General features: G+C 52.0%; 1 protein-coding gene across 1 annotated transcript in view; it reads right to left on the bottom strand.

Moving 5' to 3' along the window:
* The window catches only part of BIN3 (bridging integrator 3), a 52985-nt gene extending 44163 nt beyond the window's left edge, over positions 1-8822 (bottom strand). Inside the window, exon 1 of the mRNA XM_004460251.5 lies at positions 7186-8822. Coding sequence (XP_004460308.1) covers positions 7186-7193 — 8 coding nt within the window. The 5' untranslated portion in view covers positions 7194-8822. The remainder of the gene's footprint in view (positions 1-7185) is intronic.
* Between the last annotated feature and the right edge of the window lie 7649 nt (positions 8823-16471).

Raw genomic sequence — 16471 nt, forward strand, 5'->3', positions numbered from 1 at the left:
TTACCTAATCTTCCTGTGTCTCAGTTTCCTTGTCTGTAAAACAGCATAATAATATACCCATCTCACAGGGTTACTGTGATGGTTAAATGAGTTTATAGTGCTTAAAACAGCTCCTGGCATACAGTGAGCAGTCTCTAAGCATCTGTTGTGAAGATAGTGATGGTGGCATTTTGATGCTGATGATAAAACTGAGGCCCCAAAGGGGTGACCTGCACAAAGTTCCAAGGAGACAAGGAGAAGAACCCAGACTAAAGCCTGTTACTGAGGAGCTAAGTGGTCCCAGCATAGCATTCTTTCTACCCCAAGGAGTAGAATTTCCAACTTGAAATTATTTTTCCTGTTTTTTTTTTTTTGGGGGGGGATGGCAAGAAGTAATCATATACCGTAACACACCACTTCCAAGCTCAAGTTACTAAGTTAGCTTAAAATTGAGCTTTTTACATTTGACTTTATGCTTTAGACATTTATCCATGTTGACACATAAAGCTCTATTTCATTTAATTTATCTTACTACACAATATTTCATTATAGGGGAGCGGATGTAGCTCAAGGGGTTCACTGCCTGCTTCCATATACGAGGTCCCAGATCCAATCCCTGGTACCTCCTAAAAACAAAACAAACAGAAAAACCAGCTCAGTGGTTGAATGCCCACTTCCCATGTACAAGGGTCCTGGGTTCAATCCTTGGTATTTCCTAAAAATTTTTTTTTCATTATATAAATATGTCACTGTTGATTCATTCTCCAGGTGCTGGATATTCAAAAGCAATGATGCAATTCACATCTGTGTACATGTCTCCTGTTTCACTGGTGCAAGAGTTTCTCTGGGTTATAGGGTAGGTACATCCTTAACTGGATCAGACATTGCAAAATCTCCAATGCAGTTATACTGATTTACAATCCCATTGGCAGTATATGAGACTTTCCACAGCTCCTCAGATACTTGGTATTATCATACTTGAAAATTTTTGCCAGTTCTCTGGTTATGAAATGGCATCTCATTGTTGCGTTAATCTGCTTTTCCCTGATTGCTAATAAGATTTTTCATAGCTTTTTGTCCACTTGTGTTTTCTTTTCTGTTTGGTAATTGACAGTTTTAAATCTATGGAATAAGCTCTTATGAAAATAAGTTCCATATTTCTCATTAAAACCTATTAAAAACAATGAAACAATCTTATCTTTAACTGGCTGGGGTGACAGGTGATAGCTTTTATAGTCTGAATTTTTGTAATCAACTCCTAGATGTATTTTTTAAACTAGGGCCCCTGAAGGATACCTACCACTCATTGTTCATTTAAACCGCGACACTGCATTCTATTGGATACATATATCACAAATATGCCTGCAATCAATTGAGGTAGGTCTTTCTTTACAAAAATGAAATGGAACATAATAGAAAATACCAGAGTGCACTGAACATACCCTGCATGAATCTTTTATATCAAGTAGAAATGTGTCTGAGAGGGTGGGGAGTGGGGATGGGGGGAGTTGTGATAATAAAAAGTTATTCCAATGGCAAAAAATTTTGAAAGCAGCCATCTAAGTTAGTATCTCTGGCTCCATTTTTTTCTCTTTTCTGATCTATCCTGCAGAACACTGCCAAATTAATCTAACTCATTGCTCTTGGCCGTACTACTTCTCGACTTCGGTTTTCAAAAGATGAGGCTTAATTTCAATTCCTGAACACAGCAGCACAAGCACGATGCAATGTGGCCCCAAACCAGAGTGCCACTATCCACCAGGGAAGCCTCTGCCTAACTCACTATTCACCAAACCCAAAACGCCTCCTGACCGTTCACCCCAAGCACCTTCAGGCACCGTTTCCACGCCCTTCTTCTATCTGGGACCCCTTTCTCATTCCCCACTGAAGCAGGACGCGCTTGCTAGGTCAAGGTTCAGTTAAATTGCACATCCTACTTGAAGTCTTTCTTGATAATGTCACGCCAGCACTTGGTGATCTTTGCCTCTCCTTCAAATCCTTGGCACTTTTCCTGTGCCTGAAGACACGGGGATCAACTACTGCAGGCTTGTGAATGCCCCCTTGTACAGTGTAAATGTTCAATAAGCTTTAAACCAAGAAATACTGCCTGCCCAACATCTATGGGTAACACACTCTACTCAGTCCTATTTGATGGATGAGCCATCAAAATAATGGGTTTGGAAAAACAAACTCTGATAGCTTAATTGCCAAAATGAAAGATTATTGCAATAGATTTACTTAAAGAGTATAATACCTAAGAAAACATTTTCGACTAAGTAACTGTTTGGACTCAAGATGCTTGACTCTTTCCAACTGCTCCAAAAACTGGTAAAGCCCCTGCTACCCCTGCCTCCCCCCACCCACCCCGCCCATTACAAATAGCTGAAATAAGAATGATGTAATTTGTGTTTGTACCCGAAGCAATGTACATGGAATCTCACAGACTCTTCAGAGCCCTATTTGCTGGGCATCGGTATGCTCTCTAGAAACGAGAAAAAAGCTTGGAGAGAGCCTGGCCTGGCCAAAGATACAGAACCAGGCAGGGACTGATAAAGCCAGCCCAGGCAGGAAGTCTCATGGTGGAGACGAGCTGAGATGGTTACAAATGAATACCTGGAGGTTTATAGGGCAAAGGACTTTCTACATTATTTCATGTGTGAAAAATGACAATTCCCTATAATTCACTATCAACCTGGCAGTATAGACACATCCTAGAAAAGTATAAAACCTTCCTTTGGGATCACAACCAGCTTGGGAATGGCCTTTCATCTTTCTAATGCTCTGGTTCAAGTGGGCAGAATACTCAGGAGATAGAGTTCCAATTCTGCCAGTTACCAGCTGAGTGAATTCTAATAAGTTGTGAAAGGGGGACAATAAGATCTACCCTGCATACTTCCAAGGGTAGATTCGAGGATGAAATGAGATAATGGATGGGAAAGTAATTTGAAAAGGTAAAGGCACCATATAAATGTAAGACTGTAATGGTGCTAACAGGGAAGGGAAAGATTCCACTGAGAAAATGTTTGAAATGGAATGGAGGGTTTGGTTTGACCCAGCAATTTACCGTCCTTTCTTTATATTCCATTTATTTTCTGCAACAATTACCTATTAGGTACCTACTATGTGCAAGACAGTACGTGTACACAAAGATGAAGAGCTGCAGGTCCTGCTCTCAAGGAGCTTATGTGGGAGAGACAGATGTCTTTGATGCCTGGCAGAGTGCAGCAGTGCTGTGGAAGTACTAGGAAAGTGCAGGAAAAACATGCCAAAGTAGTTTGCGGGGCGGTTAGCAGGAACAGAGAGGAAATGGGAGGAGAAAAATCAGAGATGGCCTCGAGCAGCGCGGGTGCCAATTCTTCCGTCAGTCAATTTAACAACAGCAGTCCTAGAGGATCTCCATCTCAGGAAGTGGCTTGTAGTTTTGCATATTTTCATCTTAAATTTTTTTCCTGAGCTGAGGCAAGCCAGTAAACAAGAGTCTTCATTCATATGTTCGATAAACATTTCCTGATTGCCAGGAACAGTGCCAGGATACAGTGGTGGCCAGAAGACGGTCGCTGTACTCAACAACTCAGGGACTAATGGGGTTACTGTCAAGTGAACCAACTATTTGAGTACAGATGCTAGCAGAGGTCAGAGGAGGGGTACCCAATGTAGCTTGGTGGGGGGGGGGGGGGGGGCGTGGGGCGGTGCAGTTCAGGGAAGACCCTCAGAGAAGGTGAAGTCTGCCCTAACGTTAGAAGGATGAGCCGGAGGTGGATGGGATGGCAATAGAGGGAAAGCATTCCAGGCAGAGGTAAGAGCATACAAGGAGCAGGGTCTAGGAAAAGCTCTGGGAACTGCAAACACAGGAAGAGAAGGGCAAGGGGCTGATCCAGAAGGACCTTATTCACAGAGTTAGGTCTTTATCCTGAGGATGATGGGGAGCGTACAGAAAGTGAGACCACAAAAATACTGAGATTCGACTCTAAAGAATACCATTATTTAAGTCGCCAACAGAAGCAGAAGAGCCCGGAATAGTCAGCCGGTCTCCATTCTTTTTGCAACAGACTTGGGTGGAAAGCTTCAGCTAGGATTATGTGCTCCATTTTAGAGATGGAGAAAACAAGACAGAGAAAAGTTAAGCGCTTGGCCCGGCCGTACTGTGACTGAACCAGAACCCAAACTTAACACTATCTAGCTCCTGGTCAAACTTATCTGTGCTGCCTCGCATTTTCTTTACTCTGGTTCAAACTACTGGATCCCTAGGGACAGGAAGATCTCCAGTACCTCTGACCTCATCATGTAGGCATACAGTCATCCAAGTAGATGGTGCCAGGGAAGGCTGCAATCCCTGGAGACAGCTATTCCAGATTAAAGTCACTATTCTGAATTCTTTTATTTCTCCCTCCATACCATAATAAAACCACACACACACACACACACACACACACACACACACACACACGGAAGTGGGAAGCACTTGGCTTCTCGCCAGAAAGCACTTGGCTTGGAGCCAAGAAGTGAATCAGTGATTTGACATGTGGCTATCAAGTGCCTTCATCTTAGTAGAGCAGACTACTGGGCCGCCTTGGTGAAAGGTGGCTGGGTGGGTGGGTAGATCACGCAGGCAGGCATCAGGTACCCACAAAATAAGCAGGGGGTGGGCGGGCTGCCTGCACAGAGGAAGCAGAGAACAAAGGCCTCTCACTCTTCATGCAAAGTCCACAGTGTACAAAGGGCATCAACAGTGGACACTTCTCACCGTGACATCTTGACAGCCCAGCCTTGCCCAGAACAACGGTTACCCTCTGGAGACCGTGGGCTGCGCGCCCCTGGGCCTTATTCAGCGATGGACGGCCTACCCCCTGTGCTTGGTGAACTTGACCTCTTGACCTTGGGCATCAGCCTCCCGGGATGGCTCTACGTCACTCTGGTCTCTTCCCCCACTGAGAATTCCAGTCTTGGATGAAAGGATGGATTCATGCTGGGAGCAGGAAACCCATCCTGGGAGTGAATCAGAAGGACCCAGCCCAGCTGCCGTTGCCAGCCATTGAGCCAGAACTGAGTGTGATTGTGTGCCCAGGCGCTGGTGCTACTCCTCTCTCGGCGAGAGAGGGTCAACGTCCACGCAAGGGATGACGTAGACGCCCTCTGAGGAAGAAGAGAAAGGAATCTCGGCTTTGAGGGACAAAGCCAACCTTCTGGTTATGACCCTCAATCCGAGGAGATGGCAAGATGTGTAATGGGCTAGGAAATTCGTTCTACTGGATAAAAAGCTCTGCTTCTGCTCTATGGTAGTCAACGTCGACTCTCTCCATCCTGACAGGATGTAGGAAACAGGCTAATAATTTTTCAGAAAATAAAAGTTTCTACAAGATGGGTGGAAACAACTTGGCCTCAGATCATCAAAAGAACAATTTATCTTTAGTGGTTTCCCCTTTACTCTTTGCCCAATTTGAGAAAAAACGATCAATTCTTTTTTTTTTTATTGTAAATGCCAATCTAAGCAATATCCATCTATATTTTTAAATTTTTATCTTGAAAAATTACACACAAGAACTCCAAGGAGTCAAGATGTGGCAGGCAAGAGGGCATCTACATTGCAAGGTTGGGGGATTCAGACTGACCCTTTTAGGAAGCAATTATGTAGGAAGGGGAATTGCAGAATTGCCCATCACTAAATAAGTTATAAGAAGATAAGAAAGCCAGGTTTTTAAGGCTTCTGTCTCCTCCAGCCTCCTGGAGCAAAAGATGGCGGGAAAAGGAGCAGCTCCTGCTGGGACTTATTAGGGCTCTGCTCCAGGCGTCCCTCCACATTCTGACACTGATTGACACTTGTCCATCAATCTTAGATTGAGAAGCAAATGGCGGGGATGAGAACGACAGAAATGGCTTATATTTCACAACAGAGAGCTCTCCTTGACACTGACTGACACATTAGCAATTTGTGACCAGAGCCTGGAATGATAGCCCTCAAAAGCCTTCCTGAAGGATATTTTATTCTCTTCATTCATTCACAACTGGTTACTTTATGCTTACTTTGAGTAAAGAACTAGGATCTACTCTGAGGGACAGAGTGGCAAACATGGTTCCTATGCTAATGGAACTCAGATTCTCTAAGGGCTGATTCACCTGGTACATCTATGGGGACAAGGTATTCATATAAGCATATTATCGTAGGATCTCCTGAGGTCTGGGGCTGTGGATATGATGGTCTTTGCGCCAGACGGGAAGGTCTTCAAATGGCCAGCCTCTAAGAAAGCCCCAAAAAGGCAGGCCAGTCATGGTGGTCTCAATTGTCAACATAAATAATTCAGAGCAATGTATAGGGATTATATGATAGGCCAATTGAGTCTTATACACCAACCACTAAACATAACAAAGTGTCTACTATGTGTCAAGTACCATACAGTTCTGGAGCAATGTACCTACCAGCTCTGGAGTTGTGACTCTACTACTCTGAGACTCCTGGGATCCTTTTATCCTGGCATGACAAGTCCCAAAATGTTCAAGCTTAACTACATCTATTTTAGAGGGAGAGCAGCAGGTAATGGCCCTGGAAATGATTACAATGAGTACAACCTCATACTGGGAGGGTGAGGTGTGAGGTAAGAGAGGTAATTCTTGCTCCTTCCAAAAGAAAAGCAAGTTTTCTTTGCCTTTTGAAGTCTGCTAAGTGGTGCACAGGTTACCTGAAAGCGGGTGGAATTTGATCAGTGAACAGGGCCCAAACTGCCAGCCTGAGGGTCACAGTTCTGGGGCTGCTGGGAGCGGGGGGTAGGGATGTCCGCAGGGGAGAAAGAAGACACCTGCTCCACCTCAGTGGAGGTTTAAAAGAAGAGGAAACTAGGAAGTCTCTCACTCCCAGCAGAAGAGGAAACAAGGGAGTCTGTCATTCCCAGCAGATGGGAGAAGTCGGGGCTGGATCCGCCGCACAGGAGGGGCCAGCTAACAGGAGTCGGACGCAGGATCCCAGGCTAGGGGGACCCCCGCGCCCCCCATCTCCCGGTGAGCCCTGCCGAGAGATGGAGACTCCGGAAGAGCCCCCGCGGGAAGACCCAGGGAACGACGCTGGACCCGGGGCCAGACGGGCCCTGCTCTCGGGCGGAGGGGTCCGTGCGGGCAGGGCAGGCCCAGGCGGGCGGGGAGCCTCGGGACCCACGCAGAGGCACGCGCATCGCGGGCCTGGGGCTCCAGAGCCGCCCGCCGCCAGGCCTCACTCACCAGCTCATGGTCCCGAGCCGGGCCCTGCGCCGGCCGAAGCGCTGGCCGCCGGGGTCCTCCGCCGCTGCCCGGTCCTCTGGGATCACTTCCGGATTCAGTCAGTCTCCAGGAAGTGACGTGACCCCGCCCCCTCTACCCGGAAGTGCGACGGAGGGGCGGAGACCCGCGCCTTAACCTCTTCGCTGCTGCGTGCCTCTCGCGGATGTTTCCCCTCGCGGGCGGCCGTCGCGCCGTAGCGTAGACGTTGAGACTCGTTATGTGGGAGAAGGATGAGGATCTCTGGGTCCGTTTTCTGCCTTAAAAAGCGACTTGCAAAATTCTTTTCTGTTGTTATTCAGTTTTTTTGGCTGTAAAGAAGGCAGAAGCAGTCTAGAGATTGCTAGCAGTAAATTGTCTATAGGTGAAGGAGCCCGGATATTGGAGACAGGGGCGTGGGAGAGACTTACAGTCACTGTATGCAGGGTGTATCTTTTACATTTTGTACCATGTGCATGCATTGCCTGTTTAAAACAAACAAGCAGGCAAAAGGATTTCCCCTGCTCAGGTTGGGACAGGGTCTGAGCAGACAGAGACTGCATGTCAATAGAATAATAGGTGCTTTTCAGGGAAGAAGGTGCTGGTGGATTTGCTTAACTAAGACGGATGCAAAGGAAGGACTGCTCCTAGTCTAGTCGTGCCATCTGTGCTCTTCACTACAGAATCCAAATGATGTGAATGGTCTCATTCTTTGTACTCATCCTAATATTAATTGAGCTCCTACAGCGTGCCAGGCACTGTGCTAACCTTGGAGGATATGATCATGAAAAAGAAACATCCTTCTTGCCTTGATGCCCTTGTGGAACCACTCACCAGGAGGGAGAAGTAAACATGCAATTACAGTAATAATATATATTGGAAAAGAACAAGGAGCTGGGGCAGCCCGGAGGGCCCTTGCCTGCACGTGGGCTTCTAGTGAAGGCTTTCAGCGGGAGTCCGTGCGTAGACGAAGTCCTGCAGGCTGAGTAGGGCTAGCCTGGCGAGTCTGAGATGAGGGGTGGGAGGGGTCCAGGCAGGGGGAACTTGGCTAAGAAGAGGGCTGAGGTCCAGATAAGCTAATTATTTGCCTTGGGTTTCCCAAAGGATTCAGGGCCTTGACAAGCTGCCTGGGGACCTGGGCTATGGTGCCTTCTAACCTTCAAGTACTTCCCTCCTGGGAAGAGAGAAGAGCAGGCAGTCACCTGTGCAGGTGACTGATGGTCTGCCAAAGATCTTCTCCCCGGGAGTTCTCCTCCTTCAGATAGACCTGAAGTGTTTCAGAGGCTGCTTAGGGAGTAGCTAAGCCAGTGAACTAGAACAGAAGACACACGCGCACACCATGCGTACACACACAGAAAACTCCTCCTTGAACTTTGTTCTGACTTCCCAGGGTAGGGCGGAGGGCAAGGCCAGGAGGGGTAGTGGAGCTCAGAGAGTTGTATACAGGAGGTCGTCTCTTATTTGTCCTTCCTCTTTCCATTCTTGAAAGAACGTTGAGTCCATTACTGAATCCACTGTTTGGCTCAATAGGCTTTCCCGGGGGGGCGTTGGTCATCCAACCACATCACACAGATCAGCTCCATCACCACGTTGTTCTTTGGAAACCAGGTCAAAATGAGCACCTTGAGTAAGGAGGAGAAGGAGAAGTCACCAGAAGGAGTGTGGGCAAAGAGAGGGACAGTACTGTGTGTTTATTAGTCTCCTGGCTTTTTAGCACCTGTGGATGGATTTCCCACCTTCCTCCTCCTTTCCCCAAACTCTACCTCCCTGTTACTGCATTACTGCCCCACAGTGCTTAAGAGTTTAATAAATTTTTAAAAAATTAGCCCTGGCTACCGCCGTATTCCAGGAGAAGCTCAATTTCGAGACTGGAGGTAGCAGGCATGCGACCCTTTGGGAAGGTGCATGTATTAGGGTGGGAATGATGAGCACTGGGCTAAGAACCTAGAGAGTTGTTGGCTCAAGTTCTCTCTCTGACACTAATACTGACCCAAGACAAGTCACATCGCCTGTCTGGATCTTGGCCCCTCATCTATAAGACGAGTGAATAGATAACATCACTAAAGTTCCACTTGGTTGGAACATTCCGAGGTTTCAGGCCCACTGTCTTGTAGACTGTAGAGGCCTGTGGGCAACATGGGGGAGGGGGGAGAGCATGTGCAGTGGGCCTGAATAGTGGGGCAAGCCCAGAGAGTGAGCAGGTCTGCAGATGACAATGACGTCCTTTGGGGATGAAGCCAAATATGAATCTTCTGGGAGGGAAGGACCCAGCCTGAGGCCCTGTGGGGGCTGTGCCCTTTACCTCCAACCCCAGACCTTTCGTGAAGCCAGCAGCCCCTTTGCGGTGACTGGGAAGAGTGCCGGCTTTCCAGGAGCCCTCTGGAAAGTGTCTGCTTGGAGCTGAGCTCCCTTTTCCTGACTGCGGCTCATTTACTCAGCTGGAGGGGAGCTGGGCTGGGGATGGACGGTCCGGCATTCAGCTTCCCTCCATGAACTGGACATGCCACGTGGCATCGATCCCTGGAGCTGGACACCAGGAAGCCCAATCTCCCGCTGCTATGGGACACTCAGCCTGCCGGTTTTTCAGACCCAGGGCCAGGGGCTGGGCCTGCCTTTACCGTAACCAAAGGATGGCAGAATACAGGTAGCCTTGCCCCTTCTCCAGGAGAGGCGGGTAACAGGGGGCAAATTCAGTTTCCCGTGGAAGCTGAGAGCAGAGGAGCTTTGGGCAGAGGTGGCTGCCCCTGGTTTAGAGCCTGGTAAACCCTGCCGCCTCCCCGGAAGTCTGAGCCTAAGGAAGTCCACACAGTGTTCAGGGAGCAGAGCTCAGCTTCAGGGGCAAAGCTGTTTACCAGAGGGAAGGAGCAGAAGACTAAACCGCGTCACATCCCTGACCTCTTCTTGGAGCTTTTTACTTGGGAACGGGCACGCAGCTGCTCCTCACTGACCCTCGCCTCTGGGCTGGTTGTGTGCTGCCCTCTTCTAACCTTCCCCACACAGATCTAGCACTGACCCTCTGGCTCTCCCACCGTGCCAGCCTCTAATGAGCTAAGAATAAAGATCCCCAGAACCCAGACCTGGGCCGTGAGGGGTTCATTTCAGCCCCAGAGCTAAGGCCGAAGGGCCTGAATGGGATGCGCCAAATGGATGAGCTCCCTGGTAGCCCTGGAGACCCCCGCGCCCCAGGGAGCTTCCGCAGCATCAGTGAAGACCCAGGCCCGCAGGTGTCTGTGCAGTTTTACTGCCCCGTTTCTCCCTGCTTTGCACCTGCTCAGCAAGATGCCTCAGAACACGCGCTCCCTGGGTCGCCGTGGGCCCGGGAAATGGGGGGAGAAGCAGGTGCAGGAGAGCGTGGAGTATAGTACGCTAAGAGTTTCCAGTGGTGGGAGGCCCACGCTGATTGCTTAAAGGTCAAAGTGCCCTCATGCACACCTCAGCAGAGTCCGAGAGACAGATAAAGTAGATACAACCCCAGGTATTGGCTCTTCTGAGGGCTACAGAGACCCACAGGTTCTGTGGTCGTGGCAGATGGAGTTCAGTGCCGTGTCAGTGGCCCTACTTTGGAGTTTGTGTTTCTGTGTGATGGAGCTGGATTCAGATGTGATCTTTGTCCACAAGCCTCTCCTGTTACTTTTACTGGATCTGTAGTTGGTGCTGGAGTTTAGTGTATACCCAGGGGACCTGAATCTCTGGACTGACCATGTGATAGCCACGCCCTGAGCCTCAACAGACTTGCAACTTCTACACTCTGGTTTACTGGACTTACCCCAGCCAGCTAACATGGAGTTGAAGAAGGTCAACCACCACACCAGGGAGCCAAGAGTGCCTACAACTGAAAGCAGGAGAATTGCATCCATCATCCAAGTGGAATCTAAGCACCCTCTCGATACAGAGGTGGAGCAGACATGACCATCCCAGGGTCCACGGAATGGAGGAATAGAGTATGGATTAGCGTGCACTTACTGAGCTTCTATTCTGGAACCATGGCGATTAGTAATGGAGGTCAACGTAGCATGGAGATGGAGAGAGTGGCCACGGTAGCTGCTGAGGGTGGGGAGTGGGAGGAAGAGATGTGATGTGGGGGTGTTTTTGGAACTTGGAGTTGTCCTGGGTGGTGCTGCAGGGACAGTTACTGGACATTGTATGTCCTCCCATGGCCCACTGGGTGGACTGTGGGAGAGTGTGGGCTATGGTGTGGACCATTGACCATGAGGTGCAGCGGTGCTCAGAGATGTATTCACCAAGTGCAATGAATGTCTCATGATGATTGAGGAGGTTGTTGTTATGGGGGGAGGAGTGGGGTGAGGGGGTTGGGGGATATATGGGGACCTCATATTTTTTGAATGTAACATTAAAAAAATAAATAAGACCAAAAAAAAAGGTCAAAGTGAAGTGGCAACTCTGAAACCGGCCAGCAGTCCTTAGGGCCAGGTGCTTCCAAGTAGCTTGTGGGTATCTCTTCCCCAGATCCCGTTTCCTAGACTGTCCTGGCAGGGGTTTAAGTTGGATCCGGGCTGGCACATCCCTTGTGCCAACCCTGATCTCCGCCTAGTGGAGTGCTGCGTTGAGAATTCCAGGGACTCTCCCGTCAGTGGGGAGTTCTGTGATTGATTAGCAATGTCTGCCCTGGACACGGAAGGGGGCCATAAAGGCAAACATCCCACTTTATAGTTTGTTGTTGTTGTTGTTATGGGTTAATAACTGACCACTTGTGGTGTGCCAGGCCCCATTCTTAGCAGGTCACAACAGCAATCGGAGCCAGGTCCTAGGATGATGATCGGTTTAGGGAGGAAGGAGCTGCAGTGCAGCCACCAGCGGTGGAGCAGAGCTTCCAACTGGGCGGTCCGGGCAGCTGCGCTCTGCTGTGGCCCTGCACCCACCCTAATGATTCTCAACGGTCCTGCTGTCCCTGACGACCTGCAGAGCGGGGCGGAGCCAGCAGAGAAGTGGGGGCAAGAGGGACACGGGTGTTGAAAGGGGGGAGGGGAGGGGCGGGGCAGCACGGGCACCCGGGCACCCGACCTGGCTCCTCTGAGCGGGTGCCGGCCTCCTCCCGGGAGCTTTCGGATACGCCCCACCTTCGAGAGCGCAGGCCCAGCAGGTGGCAGCACCTGGCAGGGCGAGGGAAGAGGGCAGCTCCTGGCTCGGCCTGGAAGCCCTCCAGGGCTCAGACCAAGCCGGAGACTGAGGAAAGCAGGAACCCACGAGGGTCTGGAGAGAGGACGGCCGAGAGCCCAGGGGCCGAGGTGCTCCGACCCCAGCGAGCGGCCGTGGCGGGTGCTCTGGTCTCACCCTGCAGGGCGAGCCTTGCAGCTTGCATTTCATGGTGCCTGCTGCTGGCTTTTTTTTTTTTTTTTCCTCCACTCTGGGAGAATGACTAACTTTAAGGACTAAAAAAAAAGTGTTTTGATTACACTGCCTTTTTACCAACTGGGAGCATTAGTCACCGTGGATTGCTGCAGATAACGGGGAAGGCAAGCAGCACCCCCTCCTCCCCCTCCTCCCCCTCCTTCTCTGCGATTAGCTCCCAGAACCCAGGGAGGAGACAGCAAGGGAGAGAGTGCACCCGAGAGGGAAGACGTCCCCATTGGACGGCCTGTCCCCAGGCATCAGGCCAAGGCTGCCTGGAGGCATGGGGGTGGCAGCCCCCGGACTGCTCGGAGGTGGCCCGAGACCCACAGTAGGAGGCACCCACTGGAAAGACAACCGGCAGGCGGGGTGTGGGCCACTGCTTCTGGCTCCTGGGTTGGGGGGCCCACTGATCCCAGGAAAGGGCACGTCAGAGGAGGTCCCTGAAGAGGCCTGTCCCGAGCCGGGGGCACCGCCGGCTGGCGAGGCCCAAGACCGCGGCTGAGGTGCCGCGCTGTGAGGTGGACTGAAAGCTGCTGCTCTGGGGTGGGGCCCTCAGGCTCAGTGCCCCCCACGGCCCACTCCCCTCTGCCCCGGGGGGCAGGATGTGGTCCTCTGGGCAGACCCGCCCACCCGAGTGGCCCTCTCGGCTCCTGCCTGGTGTTGGTGGGGCGGGAAAGCCGAGGCCTGCTCCCAGGCTGCCCTGTCGGCCCAGGGTGCCACGGCGGGGAGTTCGGGGGCCCTGCTTGGGAAGACACTGAGGCAGGGAGGGAGGAGCCTGGGGACAAGCCTGCAGCCCTTCACCCATTCCCACCACAGAGCCCCACTCCGCAAAGAGGATGTGCATCCCACGGGCCCTTCAATCGGCACTGGCCAAGGCTCAGGGCCAGTAACGTTTCTGCTCTAAATGTAAAGAAAGAGAGGGAATCGTAGTTTTATTTCTATGTCTCCCAAGGTCAACGTACTTCGCTTTGATTTGGCTGTGGCGGATTCGCGTTTAAAAATAAAATCTCCATCTGCGTTTGGTGTTCTTGGGCCTCAAAAGAGTGAAAAGTAATATAGGAATAATTTTTCATCAATTGTAAAAAAATAAAAAAGAGAATTATCCTCAGTGACAGAACCCAGACACAAAGTACTGCATATGGTTTGAATCCACTTATCTAAATGGTAAATATAAATACATTAGAGAGATAGAATTAAATGAACAGATATGTACGGATGAGGGATTGAGAGGTGGCTGCTAAGGGGTGGGAGGGTTTGGGGAGTGATGAAAATGCTCTAGTACTGATTGTGGTGATGAATACACAACTCTGATTATACCAAAACCCACTGTACGTACACTTTGGATGGAGTGTGTGTTGCTGCAAAAAAAAAAAGCTTATATGGCACCACCCTAGAGTGGATAGGGTTGGAAGAAGTAGGAGTGGGTTTTCCTCCATTCCCTAGAGCCGTAATTGTACTAGAGAATGTCCAGGCTTAGGGTTACTTGGTGCTTAGTTAGCCCCAGCAGCCCAGGCTTTGTTTTTTTGAGCATCTTATAGCTGATTTATGGATACTTCCCACCCCCACTCTTTATCCGTTGCAATTCAAAATAATAGTAACCACCCTTGTAGAGACTTAATGGCACTGGGCTAAGTATTTTACGTGCAATAGGTAATGGAGTCTTTAGAGTAACTTGAGACATGTCCTCCAGTCATCTTTTTTACAGATGAGGAAACTGAGGCCTAACTAATTGCACAAGGTCATAGACTTGACTAAGTGAGGATGACAGGAATTTAAACCCAGGCTGTCTCGAGGCCTTGGTCTAGAAAAGAAAGCAGCAGATGGGGAGGGGAGCTAGCAGGTAGTGGAAACTCACTCTCGCCTGTCATTTCTTTAACTCGGGCCACCTCCCTGGACGAGGACAACGACGCTTGGTGGGTTTGAGCACAGGAAACCTCGTGATGGAGCTGAGTCGAACAAGTCTATCTTGCTCCCAGCCTGAGCTCCAGCTGCTGCCCGGCCCGGCGGTGCATAGCCTGCCTGGGAAGGAAGTGCGGGAGGACGGAGTTTGACTGGGGGAGTCGAGGAGCCTCGGGACTCCTGGGCCCCGGGTGGCATAGCCACCCACTTCCAGCCAAAGTCCTGGGGTATCTGGGTGAGGGCAGCTCCCAGGTGAGCACGGCTTCCCCAGGGAATCCCTCCAGGCCCCCCGCGTGGTGGGCAGCAGACCTGGGGAGTGGGAGGACTGCCCCAGTCTGCCCTCCGGCCGGGCCGCCCAGCGTCCACCCCCTGCTGCTGTGGCCGAGACAGCCCCCAGACACCGGCGAGCCAGGTAGCAATTATCCCGGGCCCTGATTACACCGCAAGGCCGGCCGGTGCCCCAAATAGCACGGCAGCTTGGCCTGGCACAGGGAGAGGGGGAGGAGGTGGGTCCCGCTGGGGAGGAGGGGGCAGGCCTGAGGGGGCCTGCGGGTGGGTGTGCGGGGAAGGCCTGTGGGCAGGGGGTAGGGAGAGCCTTCAGGTCAAGACCTTTGGGGTTGCCCAGGCCCCTCCAAGAAAGGGGGCCAACCTGAGAGGAGCTGGGCAGTGCAGAGGTCGTGACACCGTGGTCCTGAGGGGAGATCGGTCCCTGTGAGGAGGAGGTGACCGGCATGAGGGGTGTGTGGAGAGGGTTTCAGTGCTGTACAGGAGGAGCCAATGGTGCCACTGAGGCCGGCTGCCACCCTCTAGCCCCGGCCTGCTGTGCCTCCAGGTGGAGAATCTCCAAAAGAATCTCCAAAAACGGTCAGCAGCAGGGAAGGAAGAAAAGCCAAGGCCAAGGCGACTGCCGGGGGCTGGGCGGTGGGGGGCTCGAGCGCCCCTGCCAGGGAGTGCCAGGCCACGGGTCTCTGGGCCAGCTGCAGTCCTCGGCCTTCTCCCAGCCTCCCTCCGCTGGCACGGGACGGCACCTTCCCGGGCCCCGGGGCCCTGGCACTGCCAGGAGGGACACTCCCGCTGGGCCGTCTTCCTCAGACCCAGCGCCAGCGGCTGTGGGCTCTGGGCTGGGCTCCTGTGGCTGTGCCACGTGCCCGGAAGCCTGGGGCCGGGGTCCTGGGCGAGGACGGCCCACGGGGCCAGGAGGCCTGGCTCCTCGCCCCTCTGCTTCCGCCTGGGCTCTCCTCTGCCAGAGCCTGGTCATCTCCTGCCCTCCGTTTCCCTGAGATTTCAGGGAGGGGGCGGGACTGCTGGGCCGGCGCCTCTGCGGTGAGGGGTCTGCGGGGAGGCGGGGAAGGCCCTGCTTCTCCAGGCATGTGGTGTGGCCGGGTGGGCTGGACTGAGAAGCACTCAGCTGGAGGGAGAGGCAGCGTCCTTCTGTGCCTCTCTGCCTCCCTCCCCACTCCACCCTTCCTGCTGGAGCAGCAGGAATGCCCAGAACGAGATGGAGGAGGAGAGGGAGCCCTAGCCCTCCTCCCCAGTGTTCTTCTCTTCCACCCCATTTTTCTTCTCTTACAAGTTTCTCTGTCGACCCTCCTCCCCCTCCCCACTCTGAGGTTGCCTCCCCTGCAGCAGCCCCCTCCTGAGAGCCCCTGGAAACACTGCTCTGGCAGACGAGGGAGGGCACCGATCTGCTGGGTTCCCTGCTGCCCAAGAAACGACAGCTGAAGGAAAGCCAGGGGAGGGGCGTGGTCCCAATGGTCACCAACTTGGGGACAAGGCAGGGCAGAAACTGGGCTTCCCGGAGGTCTGTGGTTTGGGGGTCCCACCACGGCTGGCATTTGTACTCCTGCTTTCCACCCCTGCAGGGCCCACCACCCGTCTGGAAGCACCTGCTTGGGAGCCACCTGGCAGCTGTCCGGGGCCCAGGTCAGAGGAGGAGGCTGGCAGTGGCTCCAAACCACCTCTTCCAGCAACTCGGCTAATCCAAATAAGATAGGGAAGAGGCAGTGGGAGGAAATGATAG

Source organism: Dasypus novemcinctus, chromosome 29 (genome assembly GCF_030445035.2).
Source record: "Dasypus novemcinctus isolate mDasNov1 chromosome 29, mDasNov1.1.hap2, whole genome shotgun sequence".
NCBI lineage: Eukaryota > Metazoa > Chordata > Mammalia > Cingulata > Dasypodidae > Dasypus > Dasypus novemcinctus.